This window comes from Drosophila eugracilis, unplaced genomic scaffold (assembly GCF_018153835.1).
Source record: "Drosophila eugracilis isolate 14026-0451.02 unplaced genomic scaffold, ASM1815383v1 contig_2065, whole genome shotgun sequence".
Classification (NCBI taxonomy): Eukaryota; Metazoa; Arthropoda; class Insecta; order Diptera; family Drosophilidae; genus Drosophila; species Drosophila eugracilis.
The window spans coordinates 23,001-46,651 of NW_024572939.1; the positions used below are offsets into that span (position 1 = coordinate 23,001).

Here is a 23,651-nt window from a genome sequence, read left to right on the forward strand (position 1 = left end):
AAAAAGTGTTTTGTACTCAGATAGATAAATATAATAAATATGATAAACGCATTATCATCATTGGATTTCAGCACAGATTATAATTTAGTATATATTGGGGATGATAAATTATTATTATTAAGATAAATAATTTACATTTTATTTAAGTTCCTTCCAGGTGGTGTAAGGTGGCAAGGGGAAAATAAATACCCGAACAGCAAAGGTAATACAAATTTCAATGCTTATATTCCATGAGATTTTATTGTCAACAGCAGGGATACTATGATACTATTTTCGTAAAGTAATTTAGAAAGATTACAGTTCACATTCTTTTTCTCTTCCCTTAGAAATTCTCCGCTTAGTGCAGTATAACGAAATGCGTTTTCTTTATTCTAAAATAACTTTATATATGTATGACTCGATATAGAGATATGTGCGCTCATAGTACAACATTTCTCGGACGATTCTTCATGGAAATACAATCAACTTAAGAGCCTCTGGCAAGATTTCTAGAGCTCCTAACTGGCCGTCTTGCTGCGGGTCTTCTCTTTAGAGCTGCGCCTGGAGCCGGATGATCGTCTCGACGAAGACTTGTCGCTGCTGCTGGAGATCCTCATTGGCTTCTTACGCACCCAGAACTTCAGGGCAAAGGCGAGCTCTGCCTTTAGAGCCTGCCACGGAGTTACACGCTCCTCCACCGCAACGTGCTGCACATTCCACAGAAACTCAAAGATTCCCAGTACCACGCCCGTAAGGACGCCCCCGGCCAGTACTAGAAAGACTCCGCCCAGTTCAATAATGGACAACTCGTCACCATCCACCTCGTGGAAGGAGTCGCAGGTGACATTGTGGTTCTTCCACCACTTGTTCTTCATCTTGTAAAGCTCGCCCTTCTCGCTCAGCTGGAGAATGGACACACTAAGGTTTGTTCGGTAATCGGCGCCTGAAAGGGACAGAAAAAACTCGACCTTGAGTACTAACTATACGCAGTGCTCGGGTACTTACCCAAGGGCACGGCCAGGCCGTAGTGCTTTTCCCCGATCTGCTCGCCAATCTGGGTAAGGTCGCAGTTCCGTTCAATGTTGTATGTCAAACTGGTGGTCTCCATCAGGAAGGCATAGTTGCCCTTCTCCTTGCGCACCCGTGCCACTCCCTCCTTGTTGGTGCTTGTGAAGGCAGAGGGGTTGAAGTCCTTCATCTGGTTCCAGGCCCGCTGGTAATCGGTGTCATTCGACTCGGAGAAGAACAACGAGGTGCTGCCGCCGCGCATGCTGCCGAAGTGCACCTCGTCCTGTTCGATCAGGTCCTCCAGGCCCTTTATGCTGCTCTGCCACTTGTTGCTGGTCAGAAAGGCGGCCAAGTTGGCGGTGTAGGTACTGAGCATCATCAAAGCAAAGAACCACCACATTCCCGTGAGAATACGCATGTGGGCACCTCTGAGTTTTAAAATATATAAGTGAAGAAAAAATGTGATAATGGCTTGATCAATTATTGTAATTATGAAACCATATTTTCTATGACCAAATTAATAACTGATTAAACTTAACTACTCTACTTTTTAAAAATGTACATTTCATCTCCTACCTGGGTAGAATATCACAACCCTGTTGCATTATGGAGCCTATCATCAGCCAAGTAGAGTTGTTGACATTCCATATATTCTCAAGTTCATCGGGATCCTGAATGGCGGGGTTTGGAGGTAGCCATTCACGATAGGAAAGTCTGCAAAGTATCTATGAAGCTCATTGAGTGGGAATTAAGATAGGCATGTGCCCACCTAGCGATAAAGACGAAGGCCAAAGTCATCACCAGCTGAGCAAAGACCATATAAATCCAGACCTCTACAGCAAAAGGCTCCAGAAATGCAAACTGGTTCTTCGGTTCCGGAGGACTCTTGTAGTGCAGAATGCTGATGCCCAGTTGCATAAAGGGCACCGTGAAGTCCACCACAGATCGTCGCAATTGGGTGATCGTGAGGTCGCAGACGCCAATTTGGGCATGCTGAGGTGAAAATAAATTATTTTGAGGAAAGTTAGGATAAATCTTCTTTGGGAACCTACGTGGTCTATTAGTTTGCGTATTATTCCGTCCCACTGCTTTGTCTCCGGATTATATTTCCCATTGCCGTTGACGATCATGAACTCGTAATCGAACTCCATCAGCTCTGAGAGCTTGCTTATGAGATCCACGGCGTACCCCTCGTACTTCTCCCTGCCTCTGAAGTTTTCGTGGTCCTCTCTAACGAAAACAAGAAAGTCTATAGTGTGTGAAATTTAGTTGACTACTCCGAACATACTTCATCATGAAGTAAGGCTCCTCGTAGTGCGTTACCACCGTGTAGACCTTGCGTTGCTCCGAGAAATCCTGAGTAGTGCCGGCACTCTCCAGTTCCAGGTTGAGGCGACGCACCTTTATTCCGTTGTCAGGCGTCCAGACCATCATGGGCTCGTTGACGGTCGGCTTGTAGATCTCGAGATTAAAGTGGGTGCGCTGCCCGTTTTCGTCCAGCTTCATGTTCTCTGTCTTAAGGCGCGGTTCCACATCGTCCTCGGAAATGGTTTTCATTTCGTTAACTATGAATGGCCCCAGCAGCCAGGGTGAGGGGCTCCCGCAATGTCTGTTGGGTGGATGGAAAGACTGCATGGCAGAAATAACATTCCGGGCAGAGCTGGCGAAAAGGACCACGGCATCAAAGATCAAAATGGGCAGCATAGTTTGGTTGCCCAATATTTCCTAAGGAGAGTACATAGGTAGATTCAAGTCGAAAGTCCTCAAAAATCAACTTACATCCACCTTGGTTATTCGGGTCTTCTTTCGATCAAAGGGATTTGGATCAACTGTTTTAATGCGCACTGAGGTAATGTTGGCCTTGAAGTCTTCATTGTAAATATCCCTCAAACCCGAGCTGTGCGTGTCCAGATGAGTGAGAAACCAGTTCTTAAAAACAATTGAGTTATTTTTACCTCTTTCGGCGCTCATGATGAATAACTTACCCTGAATGGTCCTTGCAGCTTGAAGTCCATGGAAACCTTCAGCAGCTCCTTCAAAGTTTTCGGCTCACAGTCCAAAATTATGCGCTGTTCATGGAAGGTCTCGTCCGCCTCCTTCCACAGTACTCTGTAGTCCTCTGCGTAATCTGCTAAATTCCGAAGCTTCACGTAGTCACTGTTTAGAGCCTGAATATTCATTAGATCCTGAAGGCGTGCCAGACCTGAGATGTGTGCAAAAAATGTAGTAATAGGTTCAGGCGGTAAATCCTTACTTACCATCCGGCGTTTCATAGATCAAAGTGAAGGTACGCCACTCGTAGTTAGTTTTGATGATCTCGAAGTAAGCGCGCGATAATACGGACAGGGAGGGTGCCACATTGACGGACATCTGGTGGTTCAGGTGCTCCTGGCGCGTGGCCTCCAGTTTCAAATCGTACTCAATGTGTGGAATGCCGGTCGAGTTTGAGATTTGCGCAACGATATCTGTCATGGGAAGAGGAACCGTCACATCGCGAACATGTGTTTTTAGCCTTACCCTCTCTGTATGTGCTTTGCTTACCACTGGCTGCCTTTGAACTTGGTCCGAAAATAGCCGCAACGCCATTGGAAATCAGCTCACACGCTACACACGGAAGATGAATTGCTCATAACGTGATTCTCAAAGATCTGAGTTTCCATACTCACTAATCTGTTGCAGAAGAAAACTGTCGTTAGTGGGCATAAATCGCTTGATGGTTACGAATCGCAGCTCGGCAAACTTCAAGTTGTTGACCTCACGGAACGCCTGATCAAAGCTGAGTTCGATGTCCTTTTCATTTTCATAGAAAATGGCACCTTTTAAGACGGCAAAAGGTGAACAAAAGGCTATTACTGAGGTTCGAGACACATACCCACTGTGATTTCATTGCCACCGTCTCCGCCAAGGGCTAGACTCGCCTCGAAGAAGACTATGTTTATTACGAATGCATATACGTGGACTGGACAGAAACGCATTTTTTTCTCCTCCAAATTCCTCTGTTTACCTCTAAGCACTCGAAACTAATTGAATTTTCTAAATGCAGCAGCCATTTCGTTTTAACTTAGCTGCATATGTACTAATCTATATCTACAGGCGCACACAGACTGGCACAAAAAGGTGAAACACTCAGCGGTGTGTTCTTTACGATCTATTTTCACGCAACGGAAGCACCCAGTCTTGGAGCGCTTCGCACGCCTACTGACTGGCGGATCGACTGGCACGCTGACCAAGAGCGGCATCTCAGCCGGGGGATCTCTCTCCAGACAACCGCAGAGAGTCCGACCCATGCTCTCGCGGCACTCTTGTAGCGCTTGTCCATGACGTCGTCGGCATCAGTCAGTCTGCCCGGCCATTCGCCACTTCCTCCACTGAGTTGTTGTTCCTCGCGATTCGTTGCCGACTACTATGACGATCGTGATATTGTTTTGATTTCTGAGAAACATATTTAGTGGAAGTGCATTTGGGCTGTGCTCGACAAAAGTAGAATTTGAAACGGCCGAATGATCTTTTATTATTGGCGGCAACATAAATTTAAATCCCAATGAAGAAGCCTTTTATGTTTCCAGATTAACAAAAAATCTCGGCCAACAAATATCCACTTTGAGTACCCAATATATCAATCACATTTTCCGTCGAATGCGATGATCGTATATGACAACCGATCCGTGCTTGGGCGACTCTATAAAAGTGCACAACGGATGCTCGTCGGTTATAAATTTTTCTATCATGAGCAAAGAGCCATCGCCCTTGTACAAGAAGCACAGGCCTTTGACAGCGTCCGGGATAACCTTGTAGTTATCTGATTCGTTGTAAAATACCCTGCCATTGCCCCAGGTGATGAAGCTCAGATCCTGATTGTTTGGTTCCAGGCGCCGACGACCTGCGAAAATATCCGCCCAAGGATGAGACTTGACCCCAGCGGTCTTAAAGCTGCGTAAGCTCTGTTCCAAGTCGATATAGCCAGACACACTGAACCCTTTTGAGTCACGGGTGCTTACAAAAATGATGGTCTAAAAGAAAAGGTCAAACTTTTAGGCGGTATTCAAGATCGCCCTAACTTGTTTCTTCCTCAAGAGGTGTCTTTATTTAAATACTATATAGGGCGGTTACATTAGGGATCTTACCGAGAGTGTTTTAGTAGCGTTTAGCTTTTCGCGCTCTGCTAGAGCCGTGGTCAACGGGTCGTTAGCGACATTGTGCTCGCTGAAATAGAAGAACGTTCCTAGGGGAGAAAAGTGCACTTCGTTAAACTGGTCGGGAGTCATCACAACGGTCCCCACTTTGGTCCTCAAGGGAACTAGTTGGTGTATCACAGTATCGTTCGGGAGATACCGCCTGTCCTCCAGTTTGATAAACGAATTTAGATAGTTGTCGTAAGCGGTGCTCTGCTTTCCCTCCGGCACAGTTATCTTTACCACTTGCTTTCCAGTTCGAAGAATTTTGGAACCTGCGGCTTTCCCCTGCAAGTCGCTAAAGTGCAGGCCCTGTTCTTCCATTTTGCTGCGCTAGTAATATAAATTATTGCAACTTACAGACCTAAGTATTAACATTTTCTAGAGTAACGTGTAAAGTTCAAACAATAACTGACAGCTAAGCAAAATGTCAATAAAGACAAAAGAAAACTCGGACCAAAAACACTTTCTTAGAAAAACTACACACTAGAAATTAAATCCCTGAGACCCAAACAAAGAGTAAGGCTCTTGGCTGACGCCCACCCGCACCAAGGATGGGCACACAGGGCAAGAATGTGGACTTCAGCGTTTTGGAATTCGACAACTACAATGATTACATCACCTCATTTGCCACCGTTAAGGACTACAGGTATCTGAGCAACCAGAACACGATCAAGACCATCGTCCAACTGGGCTACCGCACCACAAAGATTCCCTATACTTCAGATGAATATGAAAAAAGGGTTGACATAGCCCTGGAGGCCATCCGGCCAAAGATTGCCCATGTAGGCTTGTTTAGCGACCATATGTCCCCAACAAACTTCGACCCAGTGCTTCTGGAGTTTAAGTCCCGGGAGCTGCTCAACTTAAACAAGATTCTTTCGGTGAGTGCCCCCAAAAATAGACGCAGAAGAAAACAGTTGTTGAATTAAAACATTGATAACATAAAAACATTCCATTACATTTCTTCCAGTCAATCGTGTTCACCTCATACATCAACGTCGACGGCTCAGAGATCTCCGGTTACATTGACCTGGACATGAGCTGGCGCAACTGCTACCGCGAGGCCTTGGATCACACTGACTGGCGGGGAGTCTTTACAGGACGATCGCGACTAAAGCCCATGCCCCACCATCTGAGCTACTCGAACCCTCGCTACAACATTGTCAAGTACACCAACAGCGACAACTACCAGGTGATGCACGATCACCACTTCGGACTGATTTTCATGCACCGGGGCGATCACAAAATGATCTCGGTGGGCGGACAGTTTAACATTTATTCCAGAAATGCGAAGCGCTCGATGGTCTACTCCCCCAAGTACGGGTATGTTGTCTTCTACGATCACTTTGTGCGCAAGAAGGTATAGCATCTATGTGAGATGAATATTGAAATGTACGAGGTTCCTTTCCGTAATGATTGCCGCTAAATTATGCCAATGCAACAGTAACATTAACAAATAAAAACTTTTCCATAGGAACTTTCGTGTTGCTTTAAATTATTCTCACAAGTATTTTATTATTCTTAAAAAAATAAAGTTGATATATTCTTTATCAGGATTACTTGACGACTTTTTCCGTAAGAAGCAACGGCGACGAAGGAACAGGGATTGTTTTGTAAATTCATGCATTTAAGGAGCTATACCACGCTTTTTTTACTGAAAAAGAAAATAGCATTCAAGTGAAAGTTTTATGTAAAGTAGAAGCATTTTGCATTTCATTCCGACGTTTGAACCAAGTTTTAACCCTTGTTAAGCAGATGAAAATCTGCTAGTAGTAGATGTGATCTTCGTAGCGAAAGAGTTTTTTCAAGACAAAAACAATTTTGTTATCGAATAATTGAAAAATTGAAAATGTAAGAGAAAGAGAAGGAAAGGAAACATTTTATGAATGAAAAATAAATCTCAAAAATCTGTACTTGTAATATACATACAAAGATAATGGATGTAAAAAGTTTCGAATTATCAGTTTTTTTACCTTTTTGCATAATTTCAACAAAAGAGAAAGCATGCAAGCATGTCATTGGCAAACAACTTATTAAAGGGGAATAAAGGTCTGTTGACCCTTAACATGAGAATATTCATTAAAACCATCCTATGAATCGCAGCGAAACACAACACTTTTGGCACTATTCCAAGAGGAAATACAACTTTGTCCCCAATTGCTCTCAGAATAATTAATTTTGTTTAGAATAAGCAAAGCAAAACAAACTGCATCAGAGCCCTCTCTCGAGATTATTTTCGCTCGGGAGCCTTTAAATTTAGCATAGATCTGATGCCGTTCTGATTTCGTGTGTCGCCCATTGCTCATTGCACTGCGGACCTCCGAATAGCTCAGTGGGCGAAAATTACGTGTTCGGCAGTTTTACATCATCAGAAAGTCCAACCAGCTTAAGCAGCTTCGTTTGAAGGAACTATTCAAGTTATATTATGCACAATGTATTCGGTAAACCTCACTCTTATCCTACTGATCCTCTTGCCAGTAGCCGCAGATAGAACTCAGTTTATGGTGGGTAAGTGCTTGAAATTAGGTCACAGTCTCGCCTGCTGCCATTCGTTTGTGTACCACTGGCGCATTTTCTCTAGGCAGCATCTTTACATCAGACAAAGATGAATCGGAAATTGCATTCCGAACAGCGGTGGACCGTGCTAACATATTGGAGCGAAACATAGAACTCGTCCCAATTGTGATGTACGCCAACACGGATGATAGTTTTATCATGGAGAAAATGGGTAAGACCTAATGTGCTCCGGACAAATCTTAATGAATTTGATCAAATTTAGTTTAGTTTGCAACTTGATCTCTCAAGGAGTAATTGCCATTTTCGGGCCCAGCACAGGCAGCAGTTCTGGCGAGTATTAAAGGATTTAACAGGTTGCAGAAAATGTATTATGTTACATGCCTATTGCAGATATAATTGCCTCCATATGTGATACACTAGATATACCGCACATAGTGTACGACTGGATCCCCAATGAGTCAATACCAGACCGAGAGCACTCCACAATGACCCTGAATGTGCATCCAGATAACCTCTTGTTGTCCCAGGGACTAGCGGAAATTGTGCAAAGCTTTGGCTGGCGTAGTTTTACAGTGGTCTATGAGTCCGATAAAGGTAAATCATAAATTGAGATTGAGTTAAAGATTCTAGTTTTTATAGTAACGCAGAGCTTCAGCAACTTCAGGATATCTTACAATTTGGTGAGCCCAGCAGTAATCCAACAACAGTGAAACAGCTGGGATCAGATGACGACCACAGACCTTTCTTAAAGGAGATTAAGCTCTCCACCGATAACTGCCTCATCCTGCACTGCTCCCCAGATAACCTGTTAAAAATATTGCAACAAGCAAATGAGCTTAAGATGTTGGGCGAATATCAGGTTCATCTTCGAAGGCCGTGAAAGAAATACTTTTGTTCATATCCCATTAATTTCAGAGCGTTTTCATACCCCAACTTGACACCCATTCCATCGAGTTTGGCGACCTCTCTGGTGTCGAGGCCAACATAACTACGGTCCGAATAATTGATCCAACCGATTTCCATATAAAGAACGTGGTGCATGACTGGGAGGAGCGCGAGAAGCGCGAGGGACGCTACTTTAAAGTTGAATCAGACCGCGTAAAGACCCAGATGATACTGCTCAACGATGCCGTTTGGCTCTTTTCCAAGGGACTGACGGAGCTCGGAATTTTCGAAGAGCTTTCTGCGCCCGAGCTCGAGTGCAGACGAAAGAAACCATGGCCTTTCGGCAAACGAATTATTGAGTTCATGAAAGCGGTAAGTCGCATAGAAATATGGGTATCATAGCCCAAAAGGTTGTAATGCTGGTCGACGTGCACTCTACAGCTTTGAATGTAACTTCTTTTAATGTTTATGAAACTAGAGAACTTATTGTATTTTTGATCCTTTGCGTTTCATAGCGTTCCGAGGAGACGTCCACGGGCCGAATTGACTTCAATGAGAATGGACAAAGAAGCTTCTTCACCCTGCGGTTTATGGAACTAAATGCTGGTGGCTTTTTGGATTTGGCCACTTGGGATCCGGTTAACGGATTAGATGTCCTTAATGACGACGAAGAGAGCGAGAAGAGAGTGGGTCAAAAGCTGTCCAACAAAACATTTATTGTGTCCTCTCGCCTGGGAGCCCCATTTCTAACACTGCGTGAGCCGGAGGAAGGGGAAATCCTTACGGGGAACGCCCGCTACGAGGGCTACTCCATAGACTTAATCAACGAAATTGCCAAAATGCTCAATTTTAAGTATGAATTTCGAATGTCACCCGATGGCAAGTACGGAGCTCTCAACAAGGTCACCCAGACTTGGGATGGTATTGTCAGACAACTGATCGACGGGGTACGTTTTTCTGTTCCATAGTATTTCGTATTTTTTGGGATTTTGAAATTTCTTTATTTGAGAAGAGTTTTCTATCTCTTGCCCTTAGAACGCCGATCTGGGAATCTGCGATTTGACAATGACGTCTTCCCGACGCCAGGCCGTTGACTTTACGCCGCCTTTCATGACTCTGGGAATCAGTATACTGTTTTCAAAGCCCCCTACTCCACCCACTGATCTGTTCTCATTCTTGTCCCCGTTCTCTTTGGATGTGTGGATCTACATGGGATCCGCATATCTCTTCATTTCCCTGCTGCTATTCGCACTGGCTCGTATGGCACCCGACGACTGGGAAAACCCTCATCCCTGCAAGGAGCCTGAAGAGGTGGAGAACATATGGTCGATTATGAACACCACCTGGCTTTCGATCGGCTCATTAATGGGGCAGGGCTGTGATATTCTGCCCAAGTAAGATAACCTTTGCAAAACCACCGAGTTCTTCGGTTTATAGATCATCATTTTGCAGGGCCGCCTCTACTAGGTTGGTGACTGGAATGTGGTGGTTCTTCGCTCTGATGATGCTGAATTCCTACACTGCCAACTTGGCTGCCTTCCTAACCAATTCCCGCCAAGGAAACTCCATTAACAGCGCAGAAGACCTAGCTGCCCAGAACAAGATTAAATACGGAGCCATGGCCGGTGGTTCCACGATGGGCTTTTTCCGGGACTCCAACTTCAGCACATACCAAAAGATGTGGACGGCCATGGAAAGCGCAAGTCCCTCAGTTTTCACAAAAACTAACGACGAGGGCGTCGAGAGGGTACAGAAAGGCAAGAATCTATATGCCTTTCTGATGGAGTCCACCACTTTGGAGTACAATGTGGAGCGAAAGTGCGATCTGGTGCAGATTGGCGGTTGGCTAGACTACAAGAGCTATGGCATCGCCATGCCCTTCAGTGAGTGTTGTTTGCCTTCAAGGTTTATCACAGAGAGCACTCTGAGTCTTGGAAATGAGTCTTACATCATCTTCTAACTAACTTCTTCTAGATTAATACCTAGATATTAAACTTGTGGAGTTCGTTTTCCGTTGAAAAGTATGCAACAGGTAGAAGGAAGCGTTTCCAACCCTATAAAGAATATATATATTCTCCGTCTGTCCGTCCGTCCGTCTGTCCGTCTATTCGTATGAAAGCTGAGATCTCTAACTAAAACTAGAACTATAGAGTTGAGATTAAGCAGGCACAATAACGCCCACAAATCACGGAAAACCTTGTATAATATATTTTTATCAATATCTATCGATTTACCAAAAAATTATCAAATCTGATTATTATTACGCTATTTATAAGGAAATGTAGGCCACCCATGGAAAGTGACTTCACCATCAGTTAGTAGGCATACTTTTTTGACAATAGGTGGCGCTTTATCCATTTCCACTTGCAAAATTAAAATTTTAAAATGTATATAATGTGTAAAACAGTAACGAGTATCTTATAGTCGCGGCACTCGACTATAGCGTTTTTTCTTTGCCTATCCTTCCAGATTCGCCATATCGCAAACAGATCAGCGGGGCAGTGCTAAAGCTCGGCGAGCTCGGGCAGCTGGCTGAACTAAAACGAAAGTGGTGGAAGGAGATGCACGGCGGGGGCAACTGCGAGAAAAGCGACGAAGATGGGGGAGATACACCCGAACTAGGGTTGGAGAACGTGGGCGGTGTCTTCCTGGTTCTTGGTCTTGGTTTATTTGCAGCCATGGTGCTCGGATGTACAGAGTTTCTCTGGAACGTCAAATCTGTGGCTATTGAAGAGAAGGTAATTAATGCTTGTGAAAATGCTTACTTTAGTGAGACATATTAAGAAATATATTATAAGTGATTAAAATAACATCAACCAATATGTGATCCAGACTTATAGTGTATTACTTTTAAATAATAACGATTTCTCCTCGTCATAGATCTCGCTAAAAGATGCCTTAAGGTCAGAGGCGTTGTTCGCAGCTAGAATTTGGATCACTACTAAACCAGTACACACAAGCTCTGGCTCTGAAGGCTCATCTTCGTCTAGCTCCTCGACCAGTCGCTCCAAGCATTCATTGAAGTCACAGGGCCTTTCTATGAAAAGCCTCAAGAGCTCAGGGGATCATGACATAGAGGCATCGGTCCACAACAAGCTGAAGAAAATCGGTTCCATGTTCTCACTAAAATCACAGAAGACAACCACACCGCCCCCCGAGATAGGCTGGAAATTGGACAAGTCGACACAAATCGATGAATTGCCAACATCTGAAGGCGAACCCGAACTGATCCCGGAGGAAGAACTAGAGCATCAGCCTCATCGACATCATCATCATCACCACCATCATCGCCATCATCACCACCACCATCAACCCGATCAGGAGCATGATAGAGATCCATCACCTCTTGAATAATGACGATTGACTAATAATCGAATAATGGACAACATCTTACCAACCTCTTAACCTAAAATATTAATTAACATACTATTTTAAATAACATATACATTTTTGCGAACAATTTCTTTATCAAAATCAGTATAATAAAGTTTTAAAGTTTAACTTTATATCAGTATAATAAAGTTTTTTTTATGAAAAGCATAGAAACGATTCTGTCAGTAGTAAGCCTTTGAAGATTCTATACATCGTAATTGCTAGTATCCTACCACCAGTTTTGTTCCATTATTATTAGGCAAAGAATACAAATAAAGCAACCTTCTTACAATATGTATGAAATTTATTACTTAAATTTCGAGATTAATGCATTTAATGAACAGGTATACTATGATATAGTATATATATGTATATACTGCATATATATGAGTATATGCTGCATTCGTATGGCTTATCCGTATTTAGATGATCATGAGTAAGTCCCATTTAAACTAATTTTCGATCACCCAACGGCATTGCGCCAAATTCAGATTTTAATTATATCGGCGTATTCTTTAAAGGTGTGTTTAAGTTATTTTATCCTTTTTCTTAAGGTTTTTCAGTTACTTACCGGTAAGTATATTAAGGTGGGTCGAATTTGATGCTGTAAAATAAAACAAGAGCTTTAGTTCTGAGTTTGGGTTTCATTAAGGAACTGCTACGCAATTTTCGGTTTATATAAATATAAATATTCATTTTGCTAGTGAAATGGGACAAAACGCCACCTTTTTTTAAATGAGCGTGTTGAGTAACTGATGGTGATGTCACTGTCCATGTGGAGTCTCATAACATAAATTTAAATAAAAAGCGAAATAATATAATGTTCTGATTTGAAGAATCTTTGGCTAATCAATAAATCATGTCAAAAAAGTGTTATACAAGATCAAACGAAGACATTCAGGCGTGGCAGGATGCTGAAATAAACTTTCCCTGCTTAGGGACCTCAAGAACTTTGTATCTCTTATAGTTCCTGAGATCTAAGCGTTCATACGGACAGAAGTAACGACTACGAGTCACGGGTATAAACCTTGAAAAGTATGTAAGAGGTGGATCTGGGCAGAATCAAACGCGGAGATTTTAAGAAGTATAAGAGAAGGGAAGTTGGGATTAAGTATGCAGATTCTACAGATGGACTTATACTAAATTCGTTCTTATCTTCTTGGGTGTTTATTTTTGATATTTTATTCGGTTTTGATTAGAGTAGATCTAAAATTGAAATGACACTTAGAATGTTGAAATTGTCACTTTCTTAACTCCTTAAAAACTTTGCTTTGCTGTTTCCAAAGACAATTAAATAGTTTCTGAATAATAACAATAAAAGTAAATTACAATAAAGTATAAGTGAATAATAACAATAAAAGTAAATTACTGATAACAACAAATTTGAAGGCTTTTGAGCTTTTAATTTTTTATTTGATTTTAATATTTTTAATTTTTTTTGTCGTTTTTTATTATTTTATACTCTAGGTTTACATACATAATTCGAACATATTGCTAGATACTCTCGTAAGGTTTTGGGTTAGAAATTGCTCTAATAATTCTGCTGTTCTATCAAAATCATATTTATTTAACATATTTTATGCGAATACTTTAGAATTTTCTTAGAAATATTACACCTGTTTCTCTTCAGTTAATATGGTAAAACTATTTCGCAAAGCTAGTTGAATACATTTGTTATTTCTCTCCACTTTAAGGTACATAATTTGTTGCTTAACTTCCTCGATACCGCTCTTTGTTTTTTTCTTTTTTTTGAGTTTCTATCCCTAGTTTTTATCTTTAACTATACATATACCTTAGTTAATATATTACAAAAAGAGAGAGTTCGAATGATTAAGATAAAATAATCTTGCTAGGCCTTAAGACAAATATACATAATCAGAAGGAAAACATCCGTATTCTCTAAAGAGCTATTGTTTTAGATACCTTCATATGTACAGAATTAGACGGGAAAAACAAGCTTTACATTACATAAAATAAAAATACTTTTTTTGAAGAGTATTTTTGCTTCCAGCTGGAACTTAGCGCTTTTGATTGAGGTGATTTTTCTAAGGTATTGCTCTTGGGAAATTCTCTAAAAGAGCTAAATTGTCGGCTGTTTATCTAGTACTACCATATCCGTGTGGCATCGGCGGCGCGGTCAATCCTTGGCGGCTATTGCCACGGGTGGAAATTGTCGCTCGTCGTACAGTTTTGTTGGCGTGTCGATGGCATCGCAGAGCTTGCGAAACTTGGCGGAATCTAAAGATAGGATATCGTTGAAAAGAGTGTGCGAAAATGACTATTTGAACTTACTAACCTGACATGGCATCCGCCTGGTCACCTTTCAAAATACTCGCATAGCTGTTGTCTTGCATCGGATCGGGGTTCTCGATGAGCACACTGGCCGCGCAGCTCTTCAGCATCGTAAGCGAGGGCTGCGTCATAATCGTTGGGTTTGACGACTTGGTCTGCGACCTCAGCACGCTTTCGCTCAGATGTAGCTCGATAACATCTTCCAGAGCTCCGCGCAGATCGTGAACTGACAACAGCTTGCAGGCTCCGCCCCGATCCGCAAGGAACTCGTAGACGTATAGAAAGCCGTCCTCGCATGCAATCAGCAGACGAAGCTCTTTCTGGACGCGAGTCAATGCGCAGATGTGCTTCAAGCCCCCCTGGTCCAGCTGCACCGTGGCGAAGGACCTGTCCTGGGCCAGTACTTCACTGACTTGTGTGGGCAACAGCAACGAGGACACTGCCTTCGAGAACATTCCGCCCCAGCTAGCGACAGGCGTGGCAGTTTTACTGACATCCTCAGCTGCAGTGAATGTTATTGATTCTTTGGCAGAACTTTCCGACCTGGCAGCCACGTCCGCTAAAATATAAATAATAAGAGTCTTAATTATTCTATTCGTGTCACCCATTTGGGAAGCCAACTCACCAATCGCTTTCAATTCTACGGTCTCCACCGCCCGCGGGTCTATCTTGAAGACGTGGACGGTCTCCGTGTTCGAGGACGCGCAGAGAAAGTCCCCGCTGGAAGAGAAGACCAAGGAGGCGATGCGGACGCAGCTGACACCTCTTCGAAACTCCTGCACCCGCTGGCCATTTTTTACGCAAAAGACTCGGATGACGGTGCCTCGTTCAGAGGCTGTGGCCAGCAGGGCGCCGCTGGGTGAGAAGGCCAGCGCCGAGAGTGGCGTGGCATGGGCCTTGATGGTCATGCCCGTGCGCAACTTGCTGGCATTGAAGATGCGCAGCTCGCCACTGGTTTGGCAGACGGGAAAGGCCAGGTGAGAGTTAAGGGAGAGCGCACACAAACCCTGCTCGTTGGGTGCGATGTTCTCGATGGAGTGCAGGATCTTCATGTCTCGGATGTCGTGGATGTGTATGCTCTCTGCCAGGCAGACAATCAGCCGCTGCCGGTTCATGCGGACGCACAGTATCTCCGACGGGTAGAAGCAGTTGCAAATGTCCTGTTTCTTCTTGAAGTGCAGCATCTTGAGGCAGTTCGGCTTCTGGGCGGTGACCAGCACTACCAGCGAGCTGTTGAACAGTCGCTCCACGATGCGGATCTGCTCCGTGTTGTCCTTCGCGAATATCTCCTCCACCTTGTCCTGGCTGGCTATCGAGTACAGCCGAAGTCCCGTGGGACTTAGTACGGACAGGGACCTGCCGGGAAGCATAAAACGCACATAAGGTTAATTTACTTGTGAGCCCTTTTCGATTTTTCAATCTTCGAAAATCTATTTTAAACAAATTTGAAGTATTTAAATCTTTAAAACCGTTGCTAAATTAAAAGCAAATGAGTTTAAAATACATTTTAACAAGGGCTAATAATCAGGACATTTAAGTTTTCATAAAAATAGGCAGTTATAAAACCAAGTAAGAAGTTTCGAAACATCGGCAACATCGATATTTACCGGATATCGATGTTTTTCCATTTCTAAGGCACTTTGAGGAAGATTGTAAGTACATACATACCCCAAGCTTTGCACCAAATTTTCTTTCAAAATGGTTAAATATTTATTGGCATCCATGATTCCGTTAATAAAAACCAAATTTCCGACGGCGGACACAGTCATACATGCCCAAACTATAGCATGACCACCACCGTGCTTAGCCGCTGCTTTTTTGTTTTTTGAATGTAGCTCTGTATTGGGACTCCGCCAAACAAATTTCCTTCCATGGGACCCAAATATATTACATTTAGATTCGTGCACAATTATAACGTCATTCCTGACCAAAATCGGACTGGCGAATTTGACGCGCGCCAACTTATTTTTGCACTTATAAAGGGCTTTTTTCTAGAACTCGACCATTAAAGTTATGGTTCTGTAAAATGTTCCGAACTGTACCTGGGCAACATTTTTTGCCCATTTCGTTCTCAATCTCCGCTACTATTTTAGAACCCGATACCTTGTGCTTTTCCTTCACTTTTGGGACAATACGTCTCTCCTCCTGGTCATTAAAAATTTTGTTCGGTGCATTACCGCCCCTTTCTGCCACCCGATTTTCGCAAAAAGCGTTTGGGTTATGTATGGGTTTGTACTAGGGCTTGAGGCAACCACTCCTGGGTTTCCCATCCTTAAATGTTTAAGGACTAATACGCTTTGCTCAATAACTATTGACTAATATTGTGGCGCCATAGTTTGAATCCTCGTTAATCCGTATTTTGGGTGCACCCGCCTAACTTATAAATATGCTTTTGTTAATATATTTTTACTAGTATTAAGAAAAAATGGATTTAAAAGACCTAGTTTAGAGTTATTAACCGTTAAGTGCCTGCACGAAATAGCTTTGTCGGGTTGCCTTTTTTTAGTTTTTGTATGAAAATTCTTTTGTTTTTTAAATTAGTGAAACTTTTGTTATTATTTTGATAATATGCGACATTCTTAACATTACTGCGATTAAATTTTTTTGATATCTCTGCTGGTTTAGTAGCAGTATCAAATTAAAAATTCGATTTTTTCTTGCACGAAATAAGCTTGGATCCACTGTATATCACTTAATTAAATGGCGACGCTTTTAAAAAGTTAGCTTAATAATACTTCTGCGATCCGGCATCTTCGTTCGAATCTGAAAGAGTTTTCAGTAAAACTGGACAACTTATAAATGAACGTCGTACACGGCTATCATCGACCGATGTCGATAAGCTCCTCTTTTTAAACAAAAACAAATATACATATATGTATAGTACAGTTCGGGATAGTAAGTATAGTAGGGATATCACAATATCCAAAAGAACTATTAGTTTCTTTGGACCATGTATATATTGAAGAAACATTGATATAAAATTTGTTTTTTTTTTTGTTTTTATTTACAAACTAAGAATAGGACAATATACCAAAGAAGTGGAACATGAATATCATGAACAGTTTTATTTTAATTTGCTTTTCTTTTCGTTTTTATTTAATAAGTAATTAATAAATTGGATTTTTTTGTTAAAAATTTGACTTTTAATTTTTAAACATTACACATTAAAATAAAGTTCAAATATTTTAAAATAACTCCACACTTTTTCTATTTAGAACATCGATGTTTTCGCCAAAATGTCCGTGAACATCGATGTTTTTCCACCTCTAAAGTGTTAGCCTACTTATGTTTCTACAATGCATAATTTATTATTCAATTAGCCCTCTCGGGCTTCCAAAAATTGCCGTAGTGGACGGTATTTCACGTCCCCATGGCGGGGTATTGGTTAAAGTTTTCAACTAGCAATAACCGCACCTCAGTAGAACTTCATCGGTTACGGTATTGCCACTGCGCAAAGATAACCTTCCACTGCCGGCCGACCTCTACTCCATTCCGGCGCTGTTAGAAACAGTTGGGAATTATATGCGCACACGCACGCAAAACATCACAAGCAACGAATTTGCAGCCGGTCAAAACGTGCAGCATGCTTTTAGGCTCCCGTCGTGCTTGTGTTATGATTCCAGCTGTGCTGAAGTGCTAGCTGATGCATTGATGTTCGGGGATGATTTTCGAGGGTGGTTTCCTCGTTTCCTAATTGACAAGAGCATCGGACAACAGTAGACATTAGGCAAGCAAAATGGGCGATATACGTTCCCTTTTTTGGATATTACATACATATGTATGTACATTTACATATGTATGTTTATTATACTTTTTTAATTAGGCAACATAGAACGGAATGCAACCAACCACTTGATGAGCTCTCACTACCAAGTACATACGAACGGTTTTATAACTTTCGAAACGAGAAAATAAAAATGATTGCCTTATAGGCTTAAGATATGAAGATGAAGCAAAGAGAATTTTCAGAATATTTGATTGGAAAATTTACACTTATTTCAGTGCGTAAGTCACTTATCAACTTTTAGAAAATTCTCGAGTTCTCTCGACTAATAAATAAATCGGAAATAAATATATTATTATTTCTAGCCATCTGATGATAAAGCCATGCACTAAAGCATATTATACAGACGGCACTGCCGAGAAAGTGGCTTAAAGGTTTATAACCAATTTTCAGATTACGAGACATGCATGCCCAATATATGTACATACAATCAGCAGTTCGAATGGTAAACATTTATTACTTGAAACGAATCTGCATGCTGAATTCTTAAGACTACCCTCCGAAAAGCGATTCAAAAGATTCAAGGAGCTTGTCCCGTAAACTTTTAAAATGGTACCGTAATATTTTCATGCTTCGATTTGAACCGAACAATTATTTTATAACCAATTTTGCTTTTTTATCCTATCTCTCTATCCCTATTCCAATTTTTAACTATAAACAATCTTGAGATCAAGCTTTGAACATATATAAATTGCGCCGCTGCACTTTGTACTTGGTGCTAATTGCGAGGTTGTATTCCATCCTGTTCGATTCCCATTTAGTTACTTTTTCAGAGAAGGTCGCTAGGCGACAGCTGTGACTCTCCCTCCGCCAGATAAATGTGCATGGCCTTGAGAAGCAGTGCTATGCCCAGCTGCTTCTTCTGTTTCATCGTCCATGATTGGGCGGGGCCGTAGTAATCTCCACGCTTCAGGTTGGTCAGGTGTGTTAGACCGAAGGCATCTATAATGGAAGCCTCACGGGTGTACGCATCTATAGGCAAGATATTGTGAAATACGTGCAGACATACGACTCCGCTGCCATGTTGCCAAATGTCCAAGATGCGCTCCAGTTTCCGGCTTCCCATCTTGCCTTCTGCTGGTGGAGGGGAGCGGAAAACATCTGGCTGTAGTGTTCGAAATCCTCCACCGCGTTCCCTGTGTGGCTTTTCCTTCTCCCGCTTCTGATGAAGCCGTGTATGCTGGCGCATGGCATCGTAGAGATGGGCGTAAGGGCGTGAGGACTTGCCCTTGCCCACGTAAAAAATGGAGTCAAGAAAACGCTGCCACACCTCAAACTTTTCGAGGAAAGCGCTCTCCCCGGGAAGGTTTCGTGAGATGCGGGGATCGATCAACATGTAGAGGAAGCTCTGTTTAAGATGGCCTTCACGCAGGTTTTTTTTGTGAACACCACATTTAGCAAAATGTGCGGCCGACGATGCCTCGTGGGGCAAATACTGGCTGATCCTGGCAAAATCATCAGGCGACCGGAGAGTACGATGCAGCTCCACGGAGTACCGGATCTGAGCCTCTTGGGCGTGCTTCTGGGCAGCCTGCAAAGCCTCTGTATTTCGCTTGTACTTTATTAGCTGCTTTATGTACAGCCGCTTAGTTGTCTTTGTAATGGGACCCACTGGAGCACCCATTTGGGTAAGCTCCCGGCGCAGGGCATCAGTTTCATAATCAAGTGGGAGCGTATGATTTGTGCTCACTGTGCTGTCCAGATCGGGCTTCCTTTCTTTGGGAGGAGCTTCCGCGGGCTCCCTCCCCTCGCTGTTTTGTAGGAACTTAGCCTCATAAAAAACTAAGCCGTTCTCGTCGTCAGTGTGAACATAGGCCTCTTTGATCTGAAGGAAGTACTCATCCCGGCGCGGAGAATTTTCCGACGCGCTTTCTTCCTCACCCTGTGCTGTGAAGAAACTGTGCTCTGGTTCCGGCTCAACGACTACCGCTTGGGAGACCTGCTCCACCAGCAACTCGAATACTTGGCGGCCAGTGCAGGGCACATCCCCTGCCTGATCATTCTTATTGTCCTCGGCTCTCAACTGATGTTGTAGGTGCTGCTCGTAGCTGAAGTCTTCCTGACCGAGTGCCTCATCTACCAACGACTCTACATGCTCATCGTACTGATGAAGTAGGGACTGACGGGCGCGAGAGCGTTCCACCTTCTCGCGCCAGCTTTCGATTAGCGTGCGCCGCTTTGGCTGATTGGCATCCTCCGATTGATTTTCCTTTTGGCTCTGGATGAGCTGCGTGAGATGGGCTTCAGTCAAGGCGAACAGATTCACAGACTCCTCTTCTGGCAAAGGGGGAATATCGGCGCTTTGGAATTGCGGCAGATCCGGAAACTTTGGCTGCGGCTTATGCCGCCTGTGGGTGATATTGATATAGTAGGGGGAAGTAACATCATGGTTGTACCTCTGCTGATTCGGAGTTAGAGCGTCGACAACCTGAACTCGCTGCTTTTGTTTTTTCTGGCGCTGCCGCTCCCGAAAGATGTGATCCCGTAGAAGCTGCAGGACCTCGAAGTGGCATTCCTCGATGGCGTAGTGCACCGGCAGCTTGTTCTCCTCGTCGGCCAGATCAGCGCGAGCGCCGCGCTCCAGAAGCATCCTCACCAGTTCTACCCGGCCGTAAATGCTGGCTATATGTAGAGCAGTGGTCTGGCCATCGCACAGGGCGTCCACGTCGAGATCGGGGCACTCTAGGAACCGCTCGAGGATCCTCTGGGCCAGGTCACCGTTCCGCATGCCGCACACATAGTGCAAGGGAGACAGTCCACGATCGCAGGGCACGATACTGGCGTTTACGCTATTTCGCTCCAGCATCGACAAGATGTCCGCCTCGTTCTCATCCTCCAGAGCATCCAGAAGGGTCAGAGCCAGGAAGTTGGCGCGCTGCTCCATCGCTGCTGTTGTTCCTCGTATTGATTTTTACCCATGCACTCTCTCACTCTAATTGCAAACTGCAATCAATTATCGTTTAATTCTCGCCTTTTCAATGTCAGCGATGCCGTATCATTGAGTGTGCCCATATTCGAGTACCTTAGAGCGCTGCCAGATGTTTGAAATTCTTTTAAGTTGTTTGGATTTTGGTGGGTCGTACTTTTGAGCGCCACATTTAAAACCCGATTTTCACTCTTCCCAAAGTTTTTCTGCATATTATTGGTTCGATTTTTGGCACATATTTATAGTTGGCTTGAAAGCACGCTCAAAGAGATAAGCTTTTCACAACAGTCTCATGTGCGAGCGCAACACGTGCTGTTGTTGTGTCTCTTTCTGACTTTGCTATTTGTTCTCTTGAAACCGAAACTAGTTCCCGCCAAAGGCGTAACATCGCTAAAATGGGGCCCAAGGTTATGCGATAGCGCGTTGAGGTCTCTTTGTTTGTTGGTCGTTTGAAGTTGTTTTTGTTTTTGCGTTGTTGGTAAACAAACGCAGTGATTAAGAAAAAATAAACGCACACGTTTGCATTTCTTTTTACAAGGGGCATCGAAAATAAATTTACACACCAGTCAGGAGTGCATTTGCGGTCGTTTGCATTAAGAAATTACGACTGTAGGTTATCAAATAAATAACAGCAAACCGAAAGACAATGGTGACTCTCACAAAATCATTCATATCACATCGAGAAAGTAGAGTTAAAATAAACCTGCTGAGTAAGCTAATAACTTGGAAAAGATAAAGGTTAACTTAAGGCTCACGTAATTTACCAAGGTCACCATGAGTTCATGACCTATTTAAATTTTTCATTTTAAAAGTTTTCTACTAAAACTATACTTGGCAATATACTCAAATCAAGTAATTTCGATGGTTAGTATTGTATTAGTATTGGATGTTTTCAACCCAAAAAGTGATATTTTTGTAAATTATTCAGGTACGAATTTGTATAATAATATAAAATACTGTGAACTAACGTGTTTATGATTACCTTTTTATTGAATAAACGAGATCGATTAAAAATCTTGCGTATTGCAGATAAACTAAAAAAACATCCAAAGGTTGTACAATATATAATAAATTGATCATCAATGCATTTAGTATATACCAAATTCTCCTTGAAAGGCTGATCAACGTTTGGGCCCTGAGTACTTATCAAAGGAAGTGCCCCGAATGATAATATAGAACTGTTTTTTGTTTTACCCTCTTGCGTCCATTCACCTGCGGTGGCTAATTGATTTGTTTCTGATTAGAATTTCTCCGCCCCGCCCTCTCCGAATGCTTTCCGTTTTTTCCTCTCTATTCGATCTTCTTTGTTCTCTTTTTGCCTATGACGCGGTTCGATCAGCTGCCAAGTTCACTGCAATTCCATTTTTGCCATATTTGTGTAGTCATATTCATTGGCTTTTGCTTTTTAGAACGCGGGAGACTTGGAGACTTGCTTTTTTTCTCCTGTTTATTTCCTAACCCAATGACATCAGCTGACATAAAACAAACACAATCGTACAAGAGCGAAACTGGTTAAGCTTGAGAATATAGGCTATGCTTTTGGATACGGTGCTCTCCCAAAATAGAGAACACCTAATCACCTATGTACGTATGTATGTGCTCATTGCCCCACCGTAGCAGGTGATCACTGCATTTATAAAGGCAGCTTCACTTACATAGTAAAGCGATATCAGCTGTTGCGCATAAAACACAAGACTGTCCGTGTGTTGGTGCCGCGTACACTGGCCATCGAATTCGCAATGCTGCGATAAATCTTGTTAGACAGTGTACCTTATTCAGCATGTTAACCCATCCCGAAGGAACTTGTTTCTAGGAACGTCGTTTCGAATAGATGAGTGCATGTCATTGTAATTGGAACTGCTCGTTTGCATGTCCTAATAAACTACATACACACGAGCAAATGACGCCAATCCACGCTCACCTACAGACACACTAACACTTGACTAACGGTTACCCCGTCCACCTCCCCACAGCAGCTGTTTTCGCCTTGTTTACCCGTCTCATTTGTCGATTTTTGTATCTCAATTGCTAGCCGTGGTTTAGCCACTTTTTGCACTTTAGTGACCTTCCTTGCTTGGAACCAAGGATTTGCTACTTACGTAAAGTCCTGGTTGAAGTTCATTTGATATGTGGCCATTGCTGCTGGAGATTTGCTGATTGTATCTGATTATCTCGTTACACTTTCACTGGCTTCTAGATATTTTCGTACTTTTCGCAGTATGTTATTGCTGTGGTCCACCGTTGGAGCACACAAAAAACTGAAATCTTTGCAGACAGATGATCAGTGCGGATTGATTTGATTTGATTTCGAACAATTTAATTTCGATTTGTTTGTGTCGTCTTTGTTGTTTTGCTGCGACTGTTTTTCTCGTTCTATCTATCAACAAATTCCCCCTACACACACATATATCGTTCGCTCTGGAACTGGTGAGCACAAACTGAACTAGTTCTATTTTCAAAAATACCGAATATACCGTTAAAAAGTAATACATACGAAAAAATTTGATGTAACAGATAATTGAGCCCCTCTCCTATGTACATTATAAGAAATACTTTTAATTTTCGTATTCATTGTATCATTTCGTAGCCATAATTTGTATAGTGTATACTTGTGCGTTCAATTCATATAATATTTCTAATTAGGAATTTTTCATTACAAGTTATCTGAAAACTATAAAAAATGTGAAATATGAAAAAGAACATTTATGATAAT

At 42.6% G+C, this 23,651-nt stretch overlaps 6 protein-coding genes and 1 non-coding gene across 7 annotated transcripts; 2 read left to right on the forward strand and 5 right to left on the reverse strand.

The window, feature by feature from the left end:
* Positions 1-221: 221 nt before the first annotated feature.
* LOC108103416 (glutamate receptor ionotropic, kainate 2) lies at positions 222-4,186 on the reverse strand. The gene is made up of 12 exons (XM_017208874.2): positions 3,860-4,186; positions 3,654-3,803; positions 3,529-3,591; positions 3,246-3,452; positions 2,973-3,190; positions 2,767-2,916; positions 2,276-2,712; positions 2,040-2,217; positions 1,757-1,980; positions 1,564-1,701; positions 985-1,415; positions 222-922 (listed from the first exon to the last, which is right to left on the reverse strand). The coding sequence occupies exons 1-12, from the start codon at positions 3,960-3,962 to the stop codon at positions 498-500; spliced, it is 2,724 nt and encodes a 907-aa protein (XP_017064363.2). The 5' UTR covers positions 3,963-4,186; the 3' UTR covers positions 222-497.
* A 289-nt stretch (positions 4,187-4,475) lies between these two features.
* Positions 4,476-10,904, reverse strand: LOC108103407 (cilia- and flagella-associated protein 299). Its single transcript, XM_017208865.2, has 3 exons — positions 10,893-10,904; positions 5,112-5,492; positions 4,476-4,997 (listed from the first exon to the last, which is right to left on the reverse strand). Exons 2-3 carry the CDS (start codon positions 5,481-5,483, stop codon positions 4,608-4,610), a joined length of 762 nt encoding a protein of 253 aa, XP_017064354.2. The 5' UTR covers positions 5,484-5,492; positions 10,893-10,904; the 3' UTR covers positions 4,476-4,607.
* LOC108103409 (cilia- and flagella-associated protein 299) lies at positions 5,541-6,635 on the forward strand. The gene is made up of 2 exons (XM_017208866.2): positions 5,541-6,043; positions 6,133-6,635. The coding sequence occupies exons 1-2, from the start codon at positions 5,714-5,716 to the stop codon at positions 6,526-6,528; spliced, it is 726 nt and encodes a 241-aa protein (XP_017064355.1). The 5' UTR covers positions 5,541-5,713; the 3' UTR covers positions 6,529-6,635.
* On the forward strand, positions 7,505-12,655 carry LOC108103404 (glutamate receptor ionotropic, kainate 2). Its single transcript, XM_017208861.2, has 11 exons — positions 7,505-7,670; positions 7,744-7,890; positions 7,947-8,009; positions 8,070-8,273; positions 8,327-8,538; positions 8,595-8,936; positions 9,080-9,511; positions 9,600-9,958; positions 10,017-10,447; positions 11,034-11,302; positions 11,445-12,655. The coding sequence occupies exons 1-11, from the start codon at positions 7,595-7,597 to the stop codon at positions 11,916-11,918; spliced, it is 3,009 nt and encodes a 1,002-aa protein (XP_017064350.1). The 5' UTR covers positions 7,505-7,594; the 3' UTR covers positions 11,919-12,655.
* Positions 12,656-13,477: 822 nt separating this feature from the next.
* Positions 13,478-23,345, reverse strand: LOC108103406 (WD repeat domain phosphoinositide-interacting protein 2). Its single transcript, XM_017208864.2, has 4 exons — positions 23,038-23,345; positions 14,854-15,584; positions 14,233-14,787; positions 13,478-14,174 (listed from the first exon to the last, which is right to left on the reverse strand). Exons 1-4 carry the CDS (start codon positions 23,073-23,075, stop codon positions 14,074-14,076), a joined length of 1,425 nt encoding a protein of 474 aa, XP_017064353.2. The 5' UTR covers positions 23,076-23,345; the 3' UTR covers positions 13,478-14,073.
* On the reverse strand, positions 17,548-17,687 carry LOC121529882. Its single transcript, XR_005993670.1, has one exon. It is a non-coding gene; the product is annotated as a U4 spliceosomal RNA (small nuclear RNA).
* LOC108103405 lies at positions 18,450-23,014 on the reverse strand. Its single transcript, XM_017208863.2, has one exon. The coding sequence runs from the start codon at positions 20,894-20,896 to the stop codon at positions 18,782-18,784; it is 2,115 nt and encodes a 704-aa protein (XP_017064352.2). The 5' UTR covers positions 20,897-23,014; the 3' UTR covers positions 18,450-18,781.
* Positions 23,346-23,651: the final 306 nt, after the last annotated feature.

Bases quoted from the DNA above. Each gene is read 5' to 3' on its own strand.
- LOC108103416 (XM_017208874.2), bottom strand. From the start codon at position 3,962: ATGCGTTTCTGTCCAGTCCACGTATATGCATTCGTAATAAACATAGTC. The intron at 3,804-3,859 runs GTATGTGTCTCG...CCGTCTTAAAAG, and splicing joins TGGCAATGAAATCACAGTGG to GTGCCATTTTCTATGAAAAT. The intron at 1,702-1,756 runs GTGGGCACATGC...GATACTTTGCAG, and splicing joins GCCTTCGTCTTTATCGCTAG to ACTTTCCTATCGTGAATGGC.
- LOC108103407 (XM_017208865.2), bottom strand. From the start codon at position 5,483: ATGGAAGAACAGGGCCTGCACTTTAGCGACTTGCAGGGGAAAGCCGCA. The intron at 4,998-5,111 runs GTAAGATCCCTA...CTTTTCTTTTAG, and splicing joins ACGCTACTAAAACACTCTCG to ACCATCATTTTTGTAAGCAC.
- LOC108103409 (XM_017208866.2), top strand. From the start codon at position 5,714: ATGGGCACACAGGGCAAGAATGTGGACTTCAGCGTTTTGGAATTCGAC. The intron at 6,044-6,132 runs GTGAGTGCCCCC...CATTTCTTCCAG, and splicing joins ACTTAAACAAGATTCTTTCG to TCAATCGTGTTCACCTCATA.
- LOC108103404 (XM_017208861.2), top strand. From the start codon at position 7,595: ATGTATTCGGTAAACCTCACTCTTATCCTACTGATCCTCTTGCCAGTA. The intron at 8,010-8,069 runs GCGAGTATTAAA...TGCCTATTGCAG, and splicing joins CAGCACAGGCAGCAGTTCTG to ATATAATTGCCTCCATATGT. The intron at 9,512-9,599 runs GTACGTTTTTCT...TCTTGCCCTTAG, and splicing joins TCAGACAACTGATCGACGGG to AACGCCGATCTGGGAATCTG.
- LOC108103405 (XM_017208863.2), bottom strand. From the start codon at position 20,896: ATGGAGCAGCGCGCCAACTTCCTGGCTCTGACCCTTCTGGATGCTCTG.
- LOC108103406 (XM_017208864.2), bottom strand. From the start codon at position 23,075: ATGGCCACATATCAAATGAACTTCAACCAGGACTTTAC. The intron at 15,585-23,037 runs GTAAGTAGCAAA...GCTTCCCGGCAG, and splicing joins AACTTCAACCAGGACTTTAC to GTCCCTGTCCGTACTAAGTC. The intron at 14,788-14,853 runs GTGAGTTGGCTT...TTTATATTTTAG, and splicing joins CGTAGAATTGAAAGCGATTG to CGGACGTGGCTGCCAGGTCG.